General features: G+C 39.5%; 2 protein-coding genes across 8 annotated transcripts in view; one reads left to right on the top strand and one right to left on the bottom strand.

Annotated features, from left to right (window-relative positions):
- The window catches only part of ALMS1 (ALMS1 centrosome and basal body associated protein), a 220,770-nt gene that overhangs the window by 127,946 nt on the left and 74,051 nt on the right, over window positions 1-18,773 (top strand). For all 7 annotated transcript variants that reach the window (XM_050754354.1, XM_050754358.1, XM_050754352.1 and 4 more), the window contains one exon: window positions 7,944-8,185. In XM_050754354.1, the coding sequence (XP_050610311.1) occupies window positions 7,944-8,185 (242 nt within the window). The remainder of the gene's footprint in view (window positions 1-7,943; window positions 8,186-18,773) is intronic.
- Window positions 1-18,773, bottom strand: part of SFXN5 (sideroflexin 5) — a 616,301-nt gene that overhangs the window by 579,368 nt on the left and 18,160 nt on the right. The gene's annotated exons all lie outside the window — the stretch shown is intronic.

The raw sequence follows: 18,773 nt of genomic DNA, 5'->3' as shown, positions 1-18,773 counted from the left end.
AGGGGTTATCTCATTATTGCTTTAATTTGCATTTCTCTACTACTGACAATGAACATTTTTTAATATGCCCGTTTACTATCTATATATTTTCTATTAAAATTGTTTTGCTCATTTTCTAATTGCATTTTTTTTTTTACTGTTGAATTTAGAGAATCTTTATATATTCTGGATACAAATTCTTTATTAGATTTCAGACTTGCAAATTTTTACATTATACAAAACCAAGTTTTCTTATTCCGTTTATTGTTACTATTGTAATTTGTTTTGATGCTCCAAATACAGATTTGGTGGCCAGTGGCAGCCCCTTCAAGCTGGCTCTGTATCCTTTTCATACGTCATCTTTTGATCATGTCTTTGCTTTCTGGCACAAGATATTTCAGGCTCATCTTATACTTTCCTTCTCCAGCTCTGGAATCAACCAGTTCTCCAAGAAGCCTGTTCTTCCAGTGGAATGTGCTATTTAGAGGCTAGGATTTAAACACTAGGCATATGTGTTGCTACTGGGTTGCTCTCAGCCCTACACTTATTGACATTAATATTTATTTCTCTGTCTGTATATATTAAAAACCATATGTTCATCTAATTTTTATTTTACTTTTTTCTTTGTTTTTGTAACTTTCATATCTAATAGTGAGTAACCTCACTTCCAGTATGCTTTATATAACGAATATTCTCATCTCTTGCCAACCTCTCCCCAGCAAGAATGACCCTAATTCTCCACTTGGATTCAAACACTTTATTCAGTCTGTCCCCTTGGGTGGGTGCTCTTTTCACCCTGCCTGGGCTTTGGCACTCCATGCTAGACCACTCCTCAACATGTATACCACCCCTCCCTACTTGGTCTCTAACTTTCCCGTGTCAGAATGCTTATCACCCTCAACATATGGACACTCTCCCCATGCCACTTAGGTTCTGACTCCCCATGCTGAACTACCCCCTCACATGGATTTCTTCCTCATACTGCATAGGCTCATGACACCTCACATTGGTCTCACCTCTACTTGAATGCCTTTATCTTGTTTAGGATTTGACTCATGATGCCAGGCCTACACCATGTAGATAGCCTCCTCACTCAGGTTCTGACATTCAAGGTCAGACTGACTCCTTTCATCCTGCTTGAGTAGTGACTCACCACACTGCCCTTACCCTGTATGACACATTTCTCATCCTGCGGGAAATCTGACTTTCCAACCTAGGCTATCTCTCTGTGTAGTTATTTTCCTTCTCTACTGCAGCTCTGCCACTCCATGTAAGGACACCCCAGTGTGGAGACACCTACCTCATTCTGCTTGGGCTCTAACTCTACATGTCTGGTGGGCCTCCCTCTTCATGGAAGCCCTCCTTATCCTGATTTGGTGCTTTTATTGCACACGCGGCCACACCTCTGCAAAGATTGTCTCCTTGCCCTGCTTGAATTCTAATACTCTGTGCTATGACACTTCTTTACATGGGCACCTTCCTTACCCTAATGAAATTCTGATACCTTGCTCTGGCCCGTTGTCATTCCATTTGCTACAGAGTCCCGCCTTGTTCTGCCCACCTAATGGTTTTAAATTCAATTGTTTGGGATGGGAAAGACAAAAGAAAAGGAGAATAGAAACACAGGAGAGGGGAGAGAGAATAGGAAGCTTATTTTTTATCACTTTATGATTAATATATCTTTTCTATCCTTTTACTTTCAACCTTTGACCTCACAGTAAAGTGCATCACTTGTCAATGTCATATAGTTGAATGTTATTCATTTTTAATGTTGTCTGTTAATCTTTATCTTATAACTGAGATATTTAGTTCATTTACATTTAATATAATTATTGAGCTAGTTGATTTTGCTATCCTTTATTATTTTAGGTTAATTAATTATTTTTATTCCGTGTTATTTTCTCTGTTGGCTTGTTTTACTGTTTTTCCTTTTAGTGATTATCCTAGCGATTATAATATACTTCCTTGACTTTACAGTTTACCTTAAGTTAGTACTTTTTCCACTTTATGAGCAGCAAAGTATCTTATGACAGTTGAACTCTATTTACTCCTCGTATTTTTGCTTTTGTTGTCATATATATATTTCTGTTCTACATGTTCTAAATCCCACAAGACATTATTATTGTTGCTTTGAACAAACAACATTCTTTTCCATATATATGTGTATAGGAAATATAAAACAAAGTAAAATATGTATATATACACAACGGTGTATGTATGTATGTGTACATGTATATATTTACACACACACACACACACACACACACACACCCCCTTTAAGTGTTCTACATTCTTTCTAGCAGTTCTGTACTATGTTGGATCATTTTCCTTCAGCCTAAAAAAAATTTCCTTTGGTATTTCCTGAAGTCTTCTGGGGATTATCTTAGTTTTTATTTGTTTGGTTTAAAAAAATGTATTTCCGTTGGTTATAGAATTATAGGTTTTTATTTCAACACTTTAAAGAGCTACTATCTTTGTTGAAAGGCCAAATGTCTTTTTTTTTTTTTTTTTTTTGAGACAGAGTCTTGCTCTGTCGCCCAGGCTGGAGTACAGTGGCATGATCCCTGCTCACTGCAAGCTCTGCCTCCCGGGTTCATGCCATTCTCCTGCCTCAGCCTCCCAAGTAACTGGGACTACAGGCGCCTGCCACCATACCTGGCTAATTTTTTGTATTTTTTAGTAGAGAAGGGGTTTCACTGTATTAGCCAGGATGGTCTCGATCTCTTGACCTCGTGATCCATCCGCCTCGGCCTCCCAAAGTGCTGGGATTACAGGTGTGAGCCACTGCGCCTGGCCCAAGTGTCATTCTTGTTTTTGCACTTTTGATTTTCAGCAGTTTGGCTTTGATGCCCCAAGAGTTGGTTTTTCTTTGTAATCTTTGTGTTCACTGAGCTTCTTAACTCAGTAGATTAAGTCTTTTACCTGTTTTGGAGAATTCTTACCCATTAACTCATAAATATTGTTTCTGCACACTTGTCTCTTCTCCTAGGAGTAAAATTACACATATATTGGATTATATGTCTCTGCCGCGTGAGTCTCTTATACTGGCATCTGTTCATTCTTTTTCTGTTCGGTAGTTTTCTGTAGACTTTTTGAATTTACAAATTAGTTTTACAAATGTCTGTTTGCTTCTACTACCATTGAATCAAATTTCAGATAATGTATTTTTTATTCTGAAATATTCGTTTCTTTTTTAATAGATTGTAGTTTTCTGTTGAGATTTTCCATATTTTATCTACTTCCCTTTATCTTTTGCTCTGAATATATTAATAATCATTTTCATAATATATGAAAAAATGCTCCACATCACTAATCATTCAAGAAGTGCAAATCAAAACCACAATGAGATACCATCTCATGGTAATCAGAGTGGCTACTTATAAAAAGTAAAAAAATAACAGATGTTGGTGAGGTTGCAGAAGAAATGGAAGGCTTGTATAGTGTTGGTGGGAACATAACTTAGTTCAGCCACTGGGGAAAACTGTGGAGATTCCTTAAAGAGCTTAAAACAGAACTGCCATTCAACTCAACGGCCCCATTGCTGGGTATATACCCAAAACAAAATAAATCATTCTACTGAAAAAAACACATATAATCAATTTTCATCATATTATTGCTATTCACAATAGCAAAGACATGAAATTAAAAAAAAAAAAAATTTAAGCCTGACAGGTCTTTGGTTTTTCAACAATTAAATATTGTAAGAGCTCAGTTCAGGCTTTCAGATGTTTAAATTCAGCTCTTTAAACTCTTTGCCCTCACAGCTGTAGAATATGGTAAATGTTGTAAGGAGGACACGAGTCAAGTATTTGTTGCAGTTACACTTTCTCAAGGGAAATTCATTTCATTAGTACTCTTGCAAATAATTTTACTGTTTTTCTCACTCAGCCCGTTTCTTGGGGTTGGCCCTTCTGACTTTTGACTGAGTGTAGTGAGTCTTTAATTCCTTACCTTTAAAAGTTCTCTTCCTCAAGCATTAGTTATTAAGCCCCCTGCCTTAAGCAGGTACAACATTTGGCAAATGTTTTAAGGAGGAGAGCTGATGTGTGTTTGTCCCAGGCCTCTCCATCTAGTGGAACTTGATCTCTTATAGTGCCATGAGTATGAATGAGATTTCAGTCTATTACTCTGACTGAGGCCCAGCCTCCCGTACCACCCCAACACTCAGGAAATGTCTTGTGGGGGAAATCAGATGGATATCCTGCTAGATCCCATCATGTCACACCATCATGACAGCCTTCATGTTCTTCAAAAGCTCAGTGATTTCTCTTTGTCAGTAGATTATGTCTACCTACACCAAACCCTTGCCTAGAATCACCAAATTCCTCTCTCTAGCATGTTAATTGGTAATATTTCCTCATTGTTTCTATAGCTGTAAGACTTTTTTAAAAAAATATGATTTTTATAATTCATTCATTTTGTTTGTTTGTTAAAGTAGGAGTGATGGTATATGGCTCCCTACCTCATCCTACTTGGAAATGGAAGACCCATTTAGATCACTCTTAACTTCTCTCTATAATATATTAATAGTATTCTATATAAAGTTCTTGCATCTTTTATTATACTTTATTAGGTATTTGATATTTTTGGTACTATTTTTATGACATACTTTTTAGATTTTAATTTTATAACTTCTATGATAAAGAAAAATCTAATGGACTTAAAAATTTGATCTTGTATCTGGCAAATTTTCTAAAAAGTTACATCCTAGTAAGTTACATGTAGATTCTTTTGGATTTTTCTATGTACACAATTATATCAAATATGAAAAGTAGCTATTCTTTCTTTCTTATCCATACCTCTTCTTTTTTCCTGCCTTACTGCTAATACCATTTAACACCTTACTAAAATATTGAATAGAAGTGGTAAGAGTTGGCATCCTTATTTTGTTCCTGATCTCACAGGCAATATTTTCAACATTCTACTAGTAAACACAATGATTGCTTTAGGGTTTTTTGTAGTTTCTCTTTGCTGTGAGTTTTTGTCATGCATAATTACTGAGTTTTATTAAATGCTGTCTCTGCCTGTATTGATATGGTCATGTGTGTTTCTCCTTTATTCTGTTGAGGTAGGTGGTTAATCACTTTTTTTTTTTTTTAAATGTTAACTCATCTTGTATTCCTGGGGTAAACTATCATGGTAGAGATTCAACTACACACAAATGTATGTGTGTGTAAAATGAGAGCAAGCACACAGCATACACACACGTGCTACATTTTGTTGTCTAACATTTTGTTTAGGATTTTTGTATTTATGTTCATAAGGGGAATTGACATTTTTGTTTCTTTTCTCATAACTGTCCTTTTCAATTAGTGAATGGTAGTCATATAGTATAGACTCAAAAGTTCTACTTTTGTGATATATTCTAGATATTACTCTAATACAATACAACATTATTCTCTTCTTGAAACTTTATTTTCAAGTGATTTTTTGAAAGTTTTATTCCTTTTTTTTTTTTTTTTCCTTATAGAGACAAGGTCTTGCTCTGTTACCCAGGCTCTGGAGTGCAGTGGTGCAGTCATAGCTCACTGCTGCCTCAAACTTTTGGTCTCAAGCAATCCTTCTGTCTCAGTCTCCTCAGTTGCTGGGACTATAGGCGCATGCCACTGTGCCTATTTATGTTTTGTAGAGATGGTCTTGCCACATTGCCCAGGGTGGTCACTTAACTCCTGGGCTCAAGTGATCCTCCTGCCTCAGCCTCCCAAAGTACTGGGATCATAGGTATGAATCACTATGCCAGGCCTTATTTTCAAGTAATTTTAGAGTTACAGAAAAGATACACATATAATAGAGTTCCTTATACCTCTCTCCTAGCTTCTCCTGTTGTTAACAGCTTTTTTTTTTTTCATTTTATTTTTATTTTTATTTTTATTTTTTTGGAGACAGAGTTTCGCTCTTGTCGCCCAAGTTGGAGTACAATGGCGCGATCTCGGCTCACTGAAACCCCTGCCTCCTGGGTTCAGGCAATTCTCCTGCCTCAGCCTCCCAAGTAGCTGGGATTACAGGCATGCACCACCACGCCTGTCTAATTTTTGTATTATTAGTAGAGACGGGGTTTCACCATGTTGGCCAGGCTTGACCTCAGGTGATCCACCCACCTCGGCCTCCCAAAATACTAGGATTACAGGCATGAGCTACTGCGCCCGACCTATTTTTTTATTTTTAAACTTTTAGGTTCAGGGGATACATGTTCCAGTTTGTTCTATAGGTAAACTCGTGTCGTGGGGGTTTGTTTTACGGGTTATGTCACCACCCAGGTACTAAGCCTAGTACCCAGTAGTGTTTTTTTTTTTTTTCTGTTTCTCTCCCCCGTCCCTCCACCCTCAAGTAGGCCCCAGTGTCTATTGTTCCCCTCTCTGTATCCATGACTTCTCATCATTTAGCTCCCACTTATAAATGTGAGGATGCAGTATTTGATTTTCTGTTCCTGCATTAGTTTGCTAAGGATAATGACCTGCAGCTCCATCCATATTCTGCAGAAGACATGATCTTGTTCTTTTATATGGCTGCATAGTATTCCATGGTGTAAATGTACCACATTTTCTTTATCCAGTTTGTCATTTATGGGGCATTTAAGTTGATTCATGTCTTTGTTATTGTGAATAGTACTATAATGAACATTTGTGTGCATGCGTCTTTATGGTAGAATGATTTATATTTCTTAGGGTATGTACACAGCAATGGATTGCTGAGTCAAATGGTAGTTTTGTCTTTAGCTCTCTGAGGAATTGCCACACTGCTTTCTACAGTGGTTGAACTAATTTACACTCCCACAAACAGTGTACAGCCACTCCCTTTTCTCTGCAACCTTGACAGCATCTGTTATATTTTGACTTTTTTATAACAGCCATTCTGATTGGTGTGAAATGGTATCTCATTGTGGTTTTGATTTGCATTTATGTAATCATTGATATTAAGCTTTTTTCTTATGCGTGGTGGCCACATATATATCTTTTAAAAAATGTCTGTTCATATCCTTTGCCCACTAGGTTGCTTATAAATGCTGGATACTAAACCTTTATCAGATGCATAGTTTGCAAATATTTTCTTCCATTCTGTAGGTTGTCTGTTTACTCTGTTGATAAGTTTTCTTTTGCTGTGCAGAAGCTCTTACATTTAATGAGATCCCATTTGTCAGCTTTTGCTTTCGTTGCAATTGCTTTTGTGTCTTCATCGTGAAATTGCCCATTCCTGTGTCTGGAATGGCATTGCCTAGGTTGCATATGTGGTATCCACATCATCACTGCTGATGTTAACTGATCACTTGGATAAGGCAGTGCTTGCTAGGTGTCTCCACCATGGAAATAAGTTACTATTTTTCCCTTCTTATACTCTATGTTTTGAAATCCAGTCACTCAGTTCAGTGCATACACAAAGGAGGAGGGGAAGATTAAGCTTAACCTTCTTTGGTGGGAGGTATCCACATCTGTTATCTGGACTTCTTCTTAAGCAAAATTTGCTTCTTCTTTCCAATTATTTATGTATTCAGTTATTTACTTGCTCCACTCTGTTTTAATATCAATTCCCTATGATCTCAAGATATAACTACAACCTTGAAAACTCCTGGTTCTCCCAGAACTCCTTGATGGAATGCTCTGTTTCTTGTTTATCTTTGTACGCTGTGTGTATTTAGCACAGTCCCCTAATTTATAGTGAACATCTAGTAATTTAAAAAAATGTATTTTCAATTCAGCTGAAAAATACCATTTCCTCAACTAACTTATATAATTTAACATTCTAAATTAAAAGTAGGTTTTAAGATAAAAGTAAATGTGTGATAACATTGTATCAAACAAAATAAAGGGTACTGCAGAAATTTTACCTTAATAACATTTGACATTGATGTGTCCACAAAATATTCCTATAGCTACTTAAATATTCCCTGAAACCACTTTTGGAAAGAGATTTCAGTTTCTAATAGGCCAAGGAGATAACCTGCTGTATTCTTTCTCTTTTTTGGTTAGATTACCCAAGAAGATAAAGACTCCACTTTCTGCTTTCTCTGAAAAACTGTCATCTGATGCAGTCACTCAGATAACAACAGAAAGTCCAGAAAAGACCTTATTTTCATCTGAGATTTTTATTAATGCTGAAGATCGTGGACATGAAATTACAGAGCCTGGTAACCAGAAACTACGCAAAGCTCCTGTCAAGTTTGCCTCATCATCTTCAGTCCAGCAGGTTACTTTTTCTCGTGGCACAGATGGTAAGAGAATGTGATTTCATTTTAGATTGTTAGACCAGCTCTTTTGTGTAATTATGTTAGAAATTTGTGGTTGTGCCTTTCTAGTCAGAAAACCTAATTTTAATTTAAGAATTAGGGTCCATATGATTATATCTGTCTTTTATTTGCATAGCTGTCAACAGAATGTGATTTACTATATTTTTATCTTAATTTCTAGCAGAGTTAACATGTAGAACTCATGCCATTTGTGGTTAAAACTTATTTTTGTCTCATATTTGCAATAAAAATGCAAGGAATTCATAACAACTTGAAAGTAATTGAGGTCTGCTTTTAAAAGGGCAGATAAATTATCTTGTATTATAGTAATGTTATTACTATATAGTGTGTAATTAGAGTATATATATACTAAATACTATAACAAATAGATGCATAAGCATATGATAGTGCAAACACAATAGCAGTTTATCTCTTGCTTATAAAGCAATCACCAGAGACCCAGGTTGACTTCTTGCTCTGTTGTCTTTAAAATACGTAACCCAAGGTTATGTTGGATTTACCTTCATGGTCAGCTGGAAGGAACAGAAAGCATGGAGGAGCATATATAGGAGATGTTTACAGGCCAGGTCTGGAAGTAACCCAAATCACTTTCAGGAATGTAGTTTAGCTGTGTTTTCCAAAATGAAGAAGAAATGGATTTTGGTGAATAGGTAGCAGTCTTTACCATAAGGTGAACATTTAGAGTGTTTTATATGCTATAGTTTCAGTGATATTTTGATAGTACTTTTACCGTATAACATTTAGAATTAGAGCAAATTGTATATTATTTTCTTTTTTGGGTAAGTAGCAAGAAAATTAACAATTAAGTTTCCATTCTTCCCCAAATGAAGATGGAAACTTTACTAATTTTTAAAATATTTACTATTTTGGACAAATCTACTCAAAGTACATTTTAAGTTTCTCTGCTTACACAAAAAACTTGTCCATCTACACATATAGATAGAATATACCTAAATGTAAAGAAAAATGTTTGGTTCAGCATTTAAATTGCATTGAATTTAAGTAAGTGCATTTATATACTAAGATGGTTATAATTCTTGAACATTTTTCTTGTGAAATTAAAGCATACCAAATATATATATATGTATAGTTTAATAAATCATCACAAAGAACACCTTTATGTGTTGGTTACCTGTTGTTACAGTGATACAGTACAACAAACAACCTAAAAAATCTCCATGGTTTGTAACAGCAGACATTTGTTTTTCTTACTCACAGGCTTATGGGTCAATTGGACTTTGGCTGGGCTGGCTGTAAGCTGCAGAAATGGTTTGGGTCTGTTCCGGACACTTCTTTCTGAGACTCAGGCTAATGGGTCAATAACTATCCTAGAGTGTGGTGTTCTCATGGTAGTGGCAGAAACACAAGAGAAGAAACAGCTATAAAAGCAGCATGCAGTAGCTCACACCTGTAATCCCAGCACTTTGGGAGGCTGAGGCGGGCAGATCACAAGGTCAGGAGATCAAGACCATCTTGGCTAACACGATGAAACCTCATCACACACACACACACAAAATAGCCGGGCATTTTGGCGGGCGCCTGTAGTCCCAGCTACTTGGGAGGCTGAGGCAGGAGAATGGCATGAACCCGGGAGGTGGAGCTTGCAGTGAGTTGAGATTGCGCCACTGCACTCCAGCCTAGGCGATAGAGAGAGACTCTGTCTCCAAAAAAAAAAGCATGTTTTAAACCTATGCTGTCCTCAAGTGGATCAGTTTATAGAGTCTATGATTTATGGTTCATATAAACTTTTTATCAAAGAATTAATATTATTTAGTTTACTAATTATTATTTTCAACACTGTGGGTCAAAAGTAAAATTTTATGAGGTTTTTTTTTTTTGGTACAAAACATTTTAAGGTACAAAGAATTGCATGTTAATTACATGACTGCTTACCCATTACTCTGAATTAACAAGTTCCTCTACCCCTTTCTAGTGCTTTTTTCCTTTCCCGGAAGCAGCCATTATTTGCTATGTATTCACTTCTTCCCCTAGACAGGCAGTCCAGTGTAACCTTAAGACTACTACATCCAAACAAAGTTTTTGAGGACTTCAAAAAACTTCAAAAAGTTCTTTATTTGTCTCAGATCCATCTCCATGTGATAGTCATTTCTGCTCTGGGTCCATTGTAATTTTGTCCAATCGTTGCTGTTAATTTTCTCCAACCTGTGAGCTGCGTGGCAGATTCAGCCATTGCTGTCAAGCTTCATATACACCGATGGAGAAAGAAAATTAATAAATCAGATTCTAACAATAACTACAGCAATGACCAAATAGAATTGGAAGCTACAGCTTTTTTTTTTTTCTTTTTTCTTTTTGCCTGGTAGAGTGGTACAAATATTCCTAAGTTGTCTCAGACTAAGGTTGAGGTCATTTTTTTTTTTTTTTTTTTGAGACGGAGTCTCGCTCCATCTCCAGGCTGGAGTGCAGTGGCGTGATCTTGGCTCACTACAACCTGCACCTCCCAGGTTCAAGGATTCTCCTGCCTCAGCCTCCCAAGTAGCTGGGACTATAAGTGTGCACCACCATGCCCAGCTAATTTTTGTATTTTTAGTAGAGATGGAGTTTCACCATGTTGGCCAGGATGATCTCCATCTCTTGACCTCGTGATCTGCCCACCTCGGCCTCCCAAAGTGCTGGGATTACAGGCATGAGCCACTGCGCCTGGCCAAGGTCATTTTTTATTAATTTCTTGACTGGACTTTCTTTAGAGGTCACTTTGCCATGCCCAGTGATAGAAATTAATACCTCTAGATGTTAATCATACTCCTTTTTAAAAGTAACCTTATTTCTTCTGGATAATTCAGGTCAATCATAGATTTAGTCAGCACTCTCTATGCTGCTCTGTGTTTTGCTTTAGTGATATAAAAAATGTTAAGTAGCTAGGTGGCTCCTGTCCCTAGTAGAATTGTCCCTTTCTTATTTCTAAGGTCTTCCATTTAACAACACTTATAGTCACAAAGGTTGAAAGCAAAAACTTCTTAAAAAGCTTCTTTGTTCCCAAATGCATGCGTTCCATCTGGTACTCGGTGTAGGCAAGTACCGTCTATGGTTCAGAGCATATCCCATATGCCGTAAGAAAGCATTGTAGACTCAGAAAGTGGTGTTCCCCAGCTTATGCCATAACACTTTTCAGTAAATAGCTCACTCACTTCATTTATTTATATTTTAGGTTTAGCATAATTGTGGTCCATACAGCATGGATAAGGACAGGAAATCCCTTTAGGCATCAACCTTTTGTCTCATTTCCTTCGCTTGGAAGTGAATTTCTTCCTTAGAAGCAGGCTACTAACAATATGGAATTCATTGCCAAAATAAGTTATCAGAATGATAGAGTTGCCAAAGATGGTGACACAGTTCTAAGTAATATAAAGATTATTGTTTCTGGCCAGGCGTGGTGGCTCACACCTGTAATCCCAGCACTTTGGGAGGCCAGGGAGGGTAGATCACCTGAGGTCAGGAGTTCGAGACCAGCCTAGCTAACATGGTGAAACCTCATCTCTACTGAAAATACAAAAATTAGCCGGGCATGGTGGCGCATGCCTGTAATCCCAGCTACTCGGGAGGCTGAGGCAGGATAGTTGCTTGAACCTGGGAGGCAGAGGTTGCCGTAAGCAGAGATCGTGCCAATGCACTCCAGCCTGGGCGACAGAGGGAGACTTCCTCTCCCCCCGCCAAAAAAGAGTATTGTTTCCAGAGAAGGAGAGCTAATTCCACTCCAGGACAATCAGAATCAGTCTAGAGGGATTTGGGTTTTATTAACTAGAGACAAGTGACTAGGAGTCCATCTAGAAATGGTGACAGGATATAAGAGAAAACCGTGGTCTCTAAAAATAAGGATAAATGGAAGGAACTGAAGGTTTTTAGCAGTGAGAAATGGTAGCTGTATTCAAAATTCATAATCATATGAGCAATACAACCCTATGAAATGCTTAGAAATAACCTAAACAAAAATTTTAAATGACCTAATGCAGGAAACATTAATCCTTTTGTAGAGATAGAAAATAATAATTGACTAAATTAAAAGAAAGGTATGGTTCTAGGATGGAAGGGTGAATATTGTAAAGTTATCATGTATTCCCACATACATTTATACTCTAAAGTAATTCTGCACAAAGTTCTAATGGAACTGTTCTTTTGAACTGCTTGATTTATCTTTACAAATTTATTTTTATTTTTAATTCTTCTGGGTACATAGTAGACATAGATATTTATGAGGTACATGAGCTATTTTGATATAGGCATATAATGTATAATAATCCCATCAAGGTAAATGGGATATCCATCACCTCAAGCATTTATCCATTCTTTGTGTTAACAAACAATCCAGTTACATTATTTTTGTTATTTTATTTTATTTTATTTTATTTTATTTTATTTTATTTTATTTTATTTTGAGATGGAGTCTTCCTTTGTTGCCCAGGCTGGAGTACAGTGGGATGATCTCAGCTCACTGCAACCTCTGCCTCCTTGGTTCAAGCAATTCTCCTGCCTCAGACTCCTGAGTAGCTGGGATTACAGGTGCCCGCCACCATGCCCGGCTAAATTTTGTATTTTTAGTAGAGACGGGATTTCACCATGTTGGCCAGGCTGGTCTCGAACTCCTGACCTCAAGTGATCTGCCTGCCTTGGCCTCCCAAAGTGCTGGATTATAGATATGAGCCACCATGCCTAGCTGTCTTTTGGTTATTTTAAAATGTACAATGGATTATTGACTGTAGACCCTGTTGTGCTATCAAATACTATGTCTTACTGATTATCTAACTATATTTTTATACCCATTAACAATCCTCACTTCCCCCACACCACTCACTACCCTTCCCAGCCTCTGGTAGCCATTTTTCTGTCTATGTTTGTCCATGAATTCAGTTGTTTTAATTTTTAGATCCCACAAATAAGTGAGAACATGTGAAGTTTCCGTTTCTGTGCCTGGCTTATTTCACTTTATATATAATGACCTCCAGTTTCATCCATGTTGCTGCAAATGACAGGATCTCATTATTTTTTATGACTGAATAGTATTTCATTGTGTATATGTACTGCCTTTGTGTGTATGTACTACATTGTGTATATGTAATAGGTTAATTTATCCATTAATCTATTGGTGGGCACTTAGGTTGCTTCTAAATTTTGGCTATTGTGGACAGTGCTGCAATAAACATGGGGTGCAGATTTATCTCTTTGACATACTGATTTACTTACTTTGGTTATATACCAAGCAGTGGGATTGCTGGATCATATGTTAGCTCTAATTGTAGTTTTTTGAGGAATCTCCAAACTAACCGTTCTCTATAGTGGTTGTACTAATTTACATTCCCAGCAATAGTGTACGAGAATTCCCTTTTCTCCACATTCTTGCCAACATTTGTTGTATATCTTTTGAATAAAACCATTTTAACTGGGGTGAGATGGTATCTCATTGTAGTTTTTCTTTGCAGTTCTCTGGTGATCACTGATGTTGAGCACCTTTTCATATGCCTGTTTGACGTTTATATGTCTTGTTTTGAGAAATGTTTGTTCAGATCTTTTGCTCATTGTTAAATTGGATTATTAGATTTTTTTCCTATAGAGTTGTTTCAGTTCTTTATACATTATAGCTATTAATCCCTTGTCAGATGGATAGTTTGCAAGTATTTCCTCCTGTTCTGTGGTTTGTCTCTTCACTGTTGTTTCCTTTGCTATGTGGAAGCTTTTTAACTTGATGTGATCCCATTTGTCTGTTTCTGCTTTGGTAACCTCTGCATGTGGGATATAACTCAATAAATCTTTGCTAATCTTTAATGTCCTAGAGAGTTTTCCCAATGTTTTCTTCTAGTAGTTTCATAGCTTGAGGTCTTAGATTTAAGTCTTTAATCCATTTTGATTTGATTTTGTATATTATGAAATATAGAGGTTTAGCTTTATTCTTTTTGTTAAATTTATCTTATAGGATTCTGAGTTCTTTCTCTGTGTTATCTTGAATTTCTTTGAGTTTCCTCAAAGCAGTTTTTTTTTTTTTTTTTTTTTTTTGAGATGGACTCTTGCTCTGTTGCCAAGGATGGAGTATAGTGGTGCATTCTCGGCTCACTGCAGCCTCTGCCCCCTGGGTTCAAGCAGTTCTCCTGCCTCACGCTCCCGAGGAGCTGGGACTACAGGGGTGCACCACCACACCCGGCTAATTTTTGTATTTTTAGTAGAGATGGGATTTCACCATGTTGTCCAGGCTGGTCTCGAACTCCTGACCTCAGGTGATCTGCCTGCCTCGGCCTCCCAAAGTGTTGGAATTACAGGCATGAGCCACTGCACCCAGCCAAAACAGATATTTTGAATTCTTTGTCTGAAAGGTTCCACATCTCTGTTTTTCCAGGATTGGTTTTTAGTGTCATATTTAGTTCATTTGGTGAGGTCATGTTTTCGTAGATGGTCGAGAAGCTTGTGGATGTTTGTTGGTGTCTGAGCATTGAAGAATTAGGTATTTATTGTAGTCTTCACAGTCTGACTTTGTTTATACCCATCCTTCTCGGGAATGATTTCAAGGAATTCAAAGGGAGTTGGGTGTTATGGTCTGAGTTTTTGGTCACTGTAGCCATATCTCCATTAGGGGGCACCTCAAGCCTAGTAACACTGTGGCTCTTGCAGACTTGTAGAGGTACCACTTTGGAGGTTGTATTAGTCCATTTTCAAACTGCTATAAGTATGCTACCTAAGACTGGTTAATTTGTAAAGAAAGGGGGTTTAATTTACTCAGTTCTGCATGGCTGGGGAGGCCTCAGAAAACGTAACAATCACGGCAGAAGGTGAAGGGAGGGCAAGGCACATCTTACATGGTGGCGGGAGAAAGAGAGGAAGCTCGGGGATAACTGCCACGTTAAAACCATCAAGATCTCATGAGTGCTCCCTCACTATCACAAGAACAGCATGAGAGAAACTGCTCCCATGATCCAATGACATCCCACCAGGTCCCTCCCTCAACATGTGGGGATTACAATTTGAGATGAGATTTGACTAGGGACACAGAGCCAAACCATATTATTCCACTCCGGCCCCTCCCAAATCTCATGTCCTTTTCACATTTAAAAACCAATCATGCCTTCCCAATAGTCCCCCAGAGTCAACTCATTCCAGCATTAACCCGAAAGTCCAAGTCCAAAGTCTCATCTTAGACAAGGCAGGTAGGTCCCTTCTGCCTGTGAACCTGTAAAATAAAAAACAAGTTAGTTCCAAGATACAGTGGGGGTACAGGCATTGGATAAATGTTCCCATTCCAAATGGGAGAAGTTGGCTAAAACAAAGGGGTTACAGGCCCCATGCAAGTTTGAAACCTGGCTGGGCAGTCATTAAATCTTAAAGCTCCAAAATTTCCTTCGACTCCATGTCATACATCCAGGGCATGCTGATGCAAGGAGTTGGCTCCCGCGGCCTTGGGCAGCTCCACCCCTGAGGTTTTGCAGGGTACAGCTCCCACAGCTACTGTCATGAGCTGGTGTTTAGTGCCTGCAGCTTTTCTAGGTACACAGTGCAAGCTGTTGGTGGATTCTGAGGTCTAGAGGATGATGGCCCTCTTCTCACAGCTCCACTAGGCTGTACTCAAGTAGGGACTGTTAATGGGGCTCCAACCCATGTTACCAGTCTGCGTTGCCCTAGTAGAGGTTCTCCGTGAGGCCTCTGCCCCTGCAGCAGACTTCTTCCTGGACATCCAGGCATTCATACATCCTCTGAAATCTAGGTGGAGGCTCCCAAAGCTCAACTCTTGTCTTCTGTGCACCTGTAGGCCCAACACCACATGAAACTGCCAAAGCTTGGGGCTTGCACCCTCTAAAGCAATGTCTCGAACTGTTGTCCGTTTAGCCACAGATGGAGCTGGAGCAGCTGGGACACAGGGCACCAAGTCCCAAGGCTGCACAGAGCAGCTGGGCCCTGGGCCTGGCCCACAATACCATTTTTCCCTCCTAGGCCTCCAGGCCTGGGATGGAAGGGACTCCCATTAAGATCTCTGACATGCCCTAGAGACATTTTCCCCATTGTCTTGGCTACTAACATTTGGCTCCTCGTTACTTATGCAAATTTCTGCAGCCAGCTTGAATTCCTTGAATGGGTTTTTCTTTTCTAGTGCATAGTCAGGCTGCAAATTTTCCAAACTTTTATACTCTGCTTCCCTTTTAAACATAAGTTCCAATTTCAAACCCTCTCTTTGTGAAAGTACGTAACTGAATGCTTTCAGAATAAGCCAGGTCACCTCTTGAATGCTTTGCTGTTTAGAAATTTCTCCCGCCAGATACCGTAAATCATCTCTTTCAAGTTCAGAGTTCCATAGATCTCCAGGATAGGGGCAAAATGCTGCCAGTCTCTTTGCTAATGCATAGCAAAAGTGACCTTTATGCCATTTCCCAACAAATTTCTCATCTCCATCTGAGACGACCTCAACCTGGACTTCATTGTCCATGTCACTGTCAGCATTTTGGTCAAAGTCATTCAGTAAGCCTCTAGGATGTTCCAGACTTTCCCACATCTTCCTGTCTTCCTCTTAAGCCCTCCAAACTGTTCCAATCTCTGCCTGTTACCCGGTTCCCAAGTTGCCTCCACATATTCAGGTTATCTTCATAGCAGTGCCCCACTTCTGGCACCAGTTCTTTGTATTCATTTTCACACTGCTTTAAAGATACTACCTGAGACTGGGTAATTTACAAGTAAAAGAGGTTTAATTGACTCACAGTTCCACATGGCTGGGGAGGCCTCAGGAAACTTAACAGTCATGGCGGAAGGTGAAGGGGGAGCAAGACACATCTTACATGGCAGCAGGAGAAAAAACTCAGGGGAAACTGCCACTTTTAAACCATCAACATCTTATGAGAACTCCCTCACTATCATGAGAACAAGGTGGGGGAACCACACCCATAATCTAATCACCTCCCACCAGGTCTCTGCCTCCACATATGGGGATTACAATTTGAGATGAGATTTGGTTGGATACTCAGAGCCAAACCATATCAGAAGTTTTTAATAAGATCCAGAATAATTCTCTGGATTACCAGGTAGAGACTCTTGTTCTCTTCCTTTACTTTCTCCCAAAGGAATGGAGTCTCTCTCTCTGTGCTGAGCTGCTTGGAGCTGGTGTGACACAACCACCCCTGTGGCCACCACCAGTGGGACTGTTCTAGGTCAGACCTGAAGCCAGCAAACACTGGGTCACGCCTGAGGTCTACAGGAACCACTTCCTGGATACTGCCTATGTTTGTTCAAGGCCTTGGGGCTCTGCAATCAGCAGGTGGCAAAGCCAGGCAGTCTTGTGTGCTTTCCTTCAGGGTGGCGATTTCCCCCTGGCCCTAGGCAGGTCCAGAATTGCTGTCTGGGAGCCATGACCTGAAGTCAGAAACCTTAGTGCTTTATTCTGCTGTGGCTGAACTGACATTTTTCCCACAAACAGAGAAGTCACTCCCCGTGGCCACCACTGCCCCAGGCTTGTGGTGAGTACTGGCTGCCTACCACTGATATTCATTCAAGGCCCAAGGGCTCTTTTGTCAGCTTGGGTGAATGCTTCTAGGCCTAGGACTCTCCCCTCAGGGCTATGGGCTCCCTTCTGGCCCAGGGCAGGTCCAGAAATGACATCCACAAGCCAACACCTGGAATCAGGAACTCCTGGAGCCTACTTTGTACTCTACTCCTCTGTGGCTGAGCTGGCACCTAAACTGCAAAACAAAGTCCTATTTAATCTTCCCTCTCCTTTTCTCAAGCAAAGGGAGTCTCTCCTCATAGCCACCATTGCTGGGAAATTGCTGGGTCATACCTGAGGCCAGCACATCTCTGAGTTTTACCCAGGTGATACTGCCTGGCTACCACTGCTGACTATTCAGGACCCAGGTATTCTTCAGTCAGCAGGTGATGAATCCTACCAGGACTGGGTCCTTCAAGGCAGCAGGTTCCTTTCTGGCCCGGGGTGTGTCTAGAAATGTTGTCCAGGAGCTAGGTCATGGAATGGAGGCCTCAGGACTCTGCCTGGCATCTCTATCATACTGTGGCTGAGCTGGTATCCAGGTTGCAAGACAAAGGCCTGTTTAATCTTCCATCTTCCCAAGTGAAAGGAAGGAGCCTCTCCTGGAGCTGCAAGCTGTGCTGTCTGGGTTTGGGTATGGAGTGGCACAAGTGTTTCCCTTGGCCATTTCGGCTGGTGTCTTACTAGGTTGCATACCCCCAAGTCAGCTGGTTCTGGTTCCAGCACACCACCAAGACTTTCCTGGGAATTGCGTTTCTTATTACTTTAGGCTATGGTATATATTTTATCACAGAAACCCTAAATTACAGGTAAGTAGTCTAGAGCTGATAGCTGAGTTGCATGTCTGGTGGCTCTGTCATGCTTCCATCTCTGGAAGTGTGACTTCCATTTCTGGGTCTAGAGTAACTGCTACCGCTATCATGATCTGCAGTATCTAGGAAGTGGGGGGCTTTAATGGGATAACTTTACGGGAATGCCTGGAAGTTGCACACATTCTCGCACTCTTCCCACGGACTGATCAAAGTTACCCACACGTTCACACATGGCTGTGAGGGAGATTGGAAGTATATATAGATGTATAGCTGT

This window comes from Macaca thibetana, chromosome 13 (genome assembly GCF_024542745.1).
Source record: "Macaca thibetana thibetana isolate TM-01 chromosome 13, ASM2454274v1, whole genome shotgun sequence".
Lineage (NCBI taxonomy): Eukaryota > Metazoa > Chordata > Mammalia > Primates > Cercopithecidae > Macaca > Macaca thibetana.
Note: the sequence above shows the minus strand (reverse complement) of the source record. Positions and strands in the feature narration are given on the sequence as shown.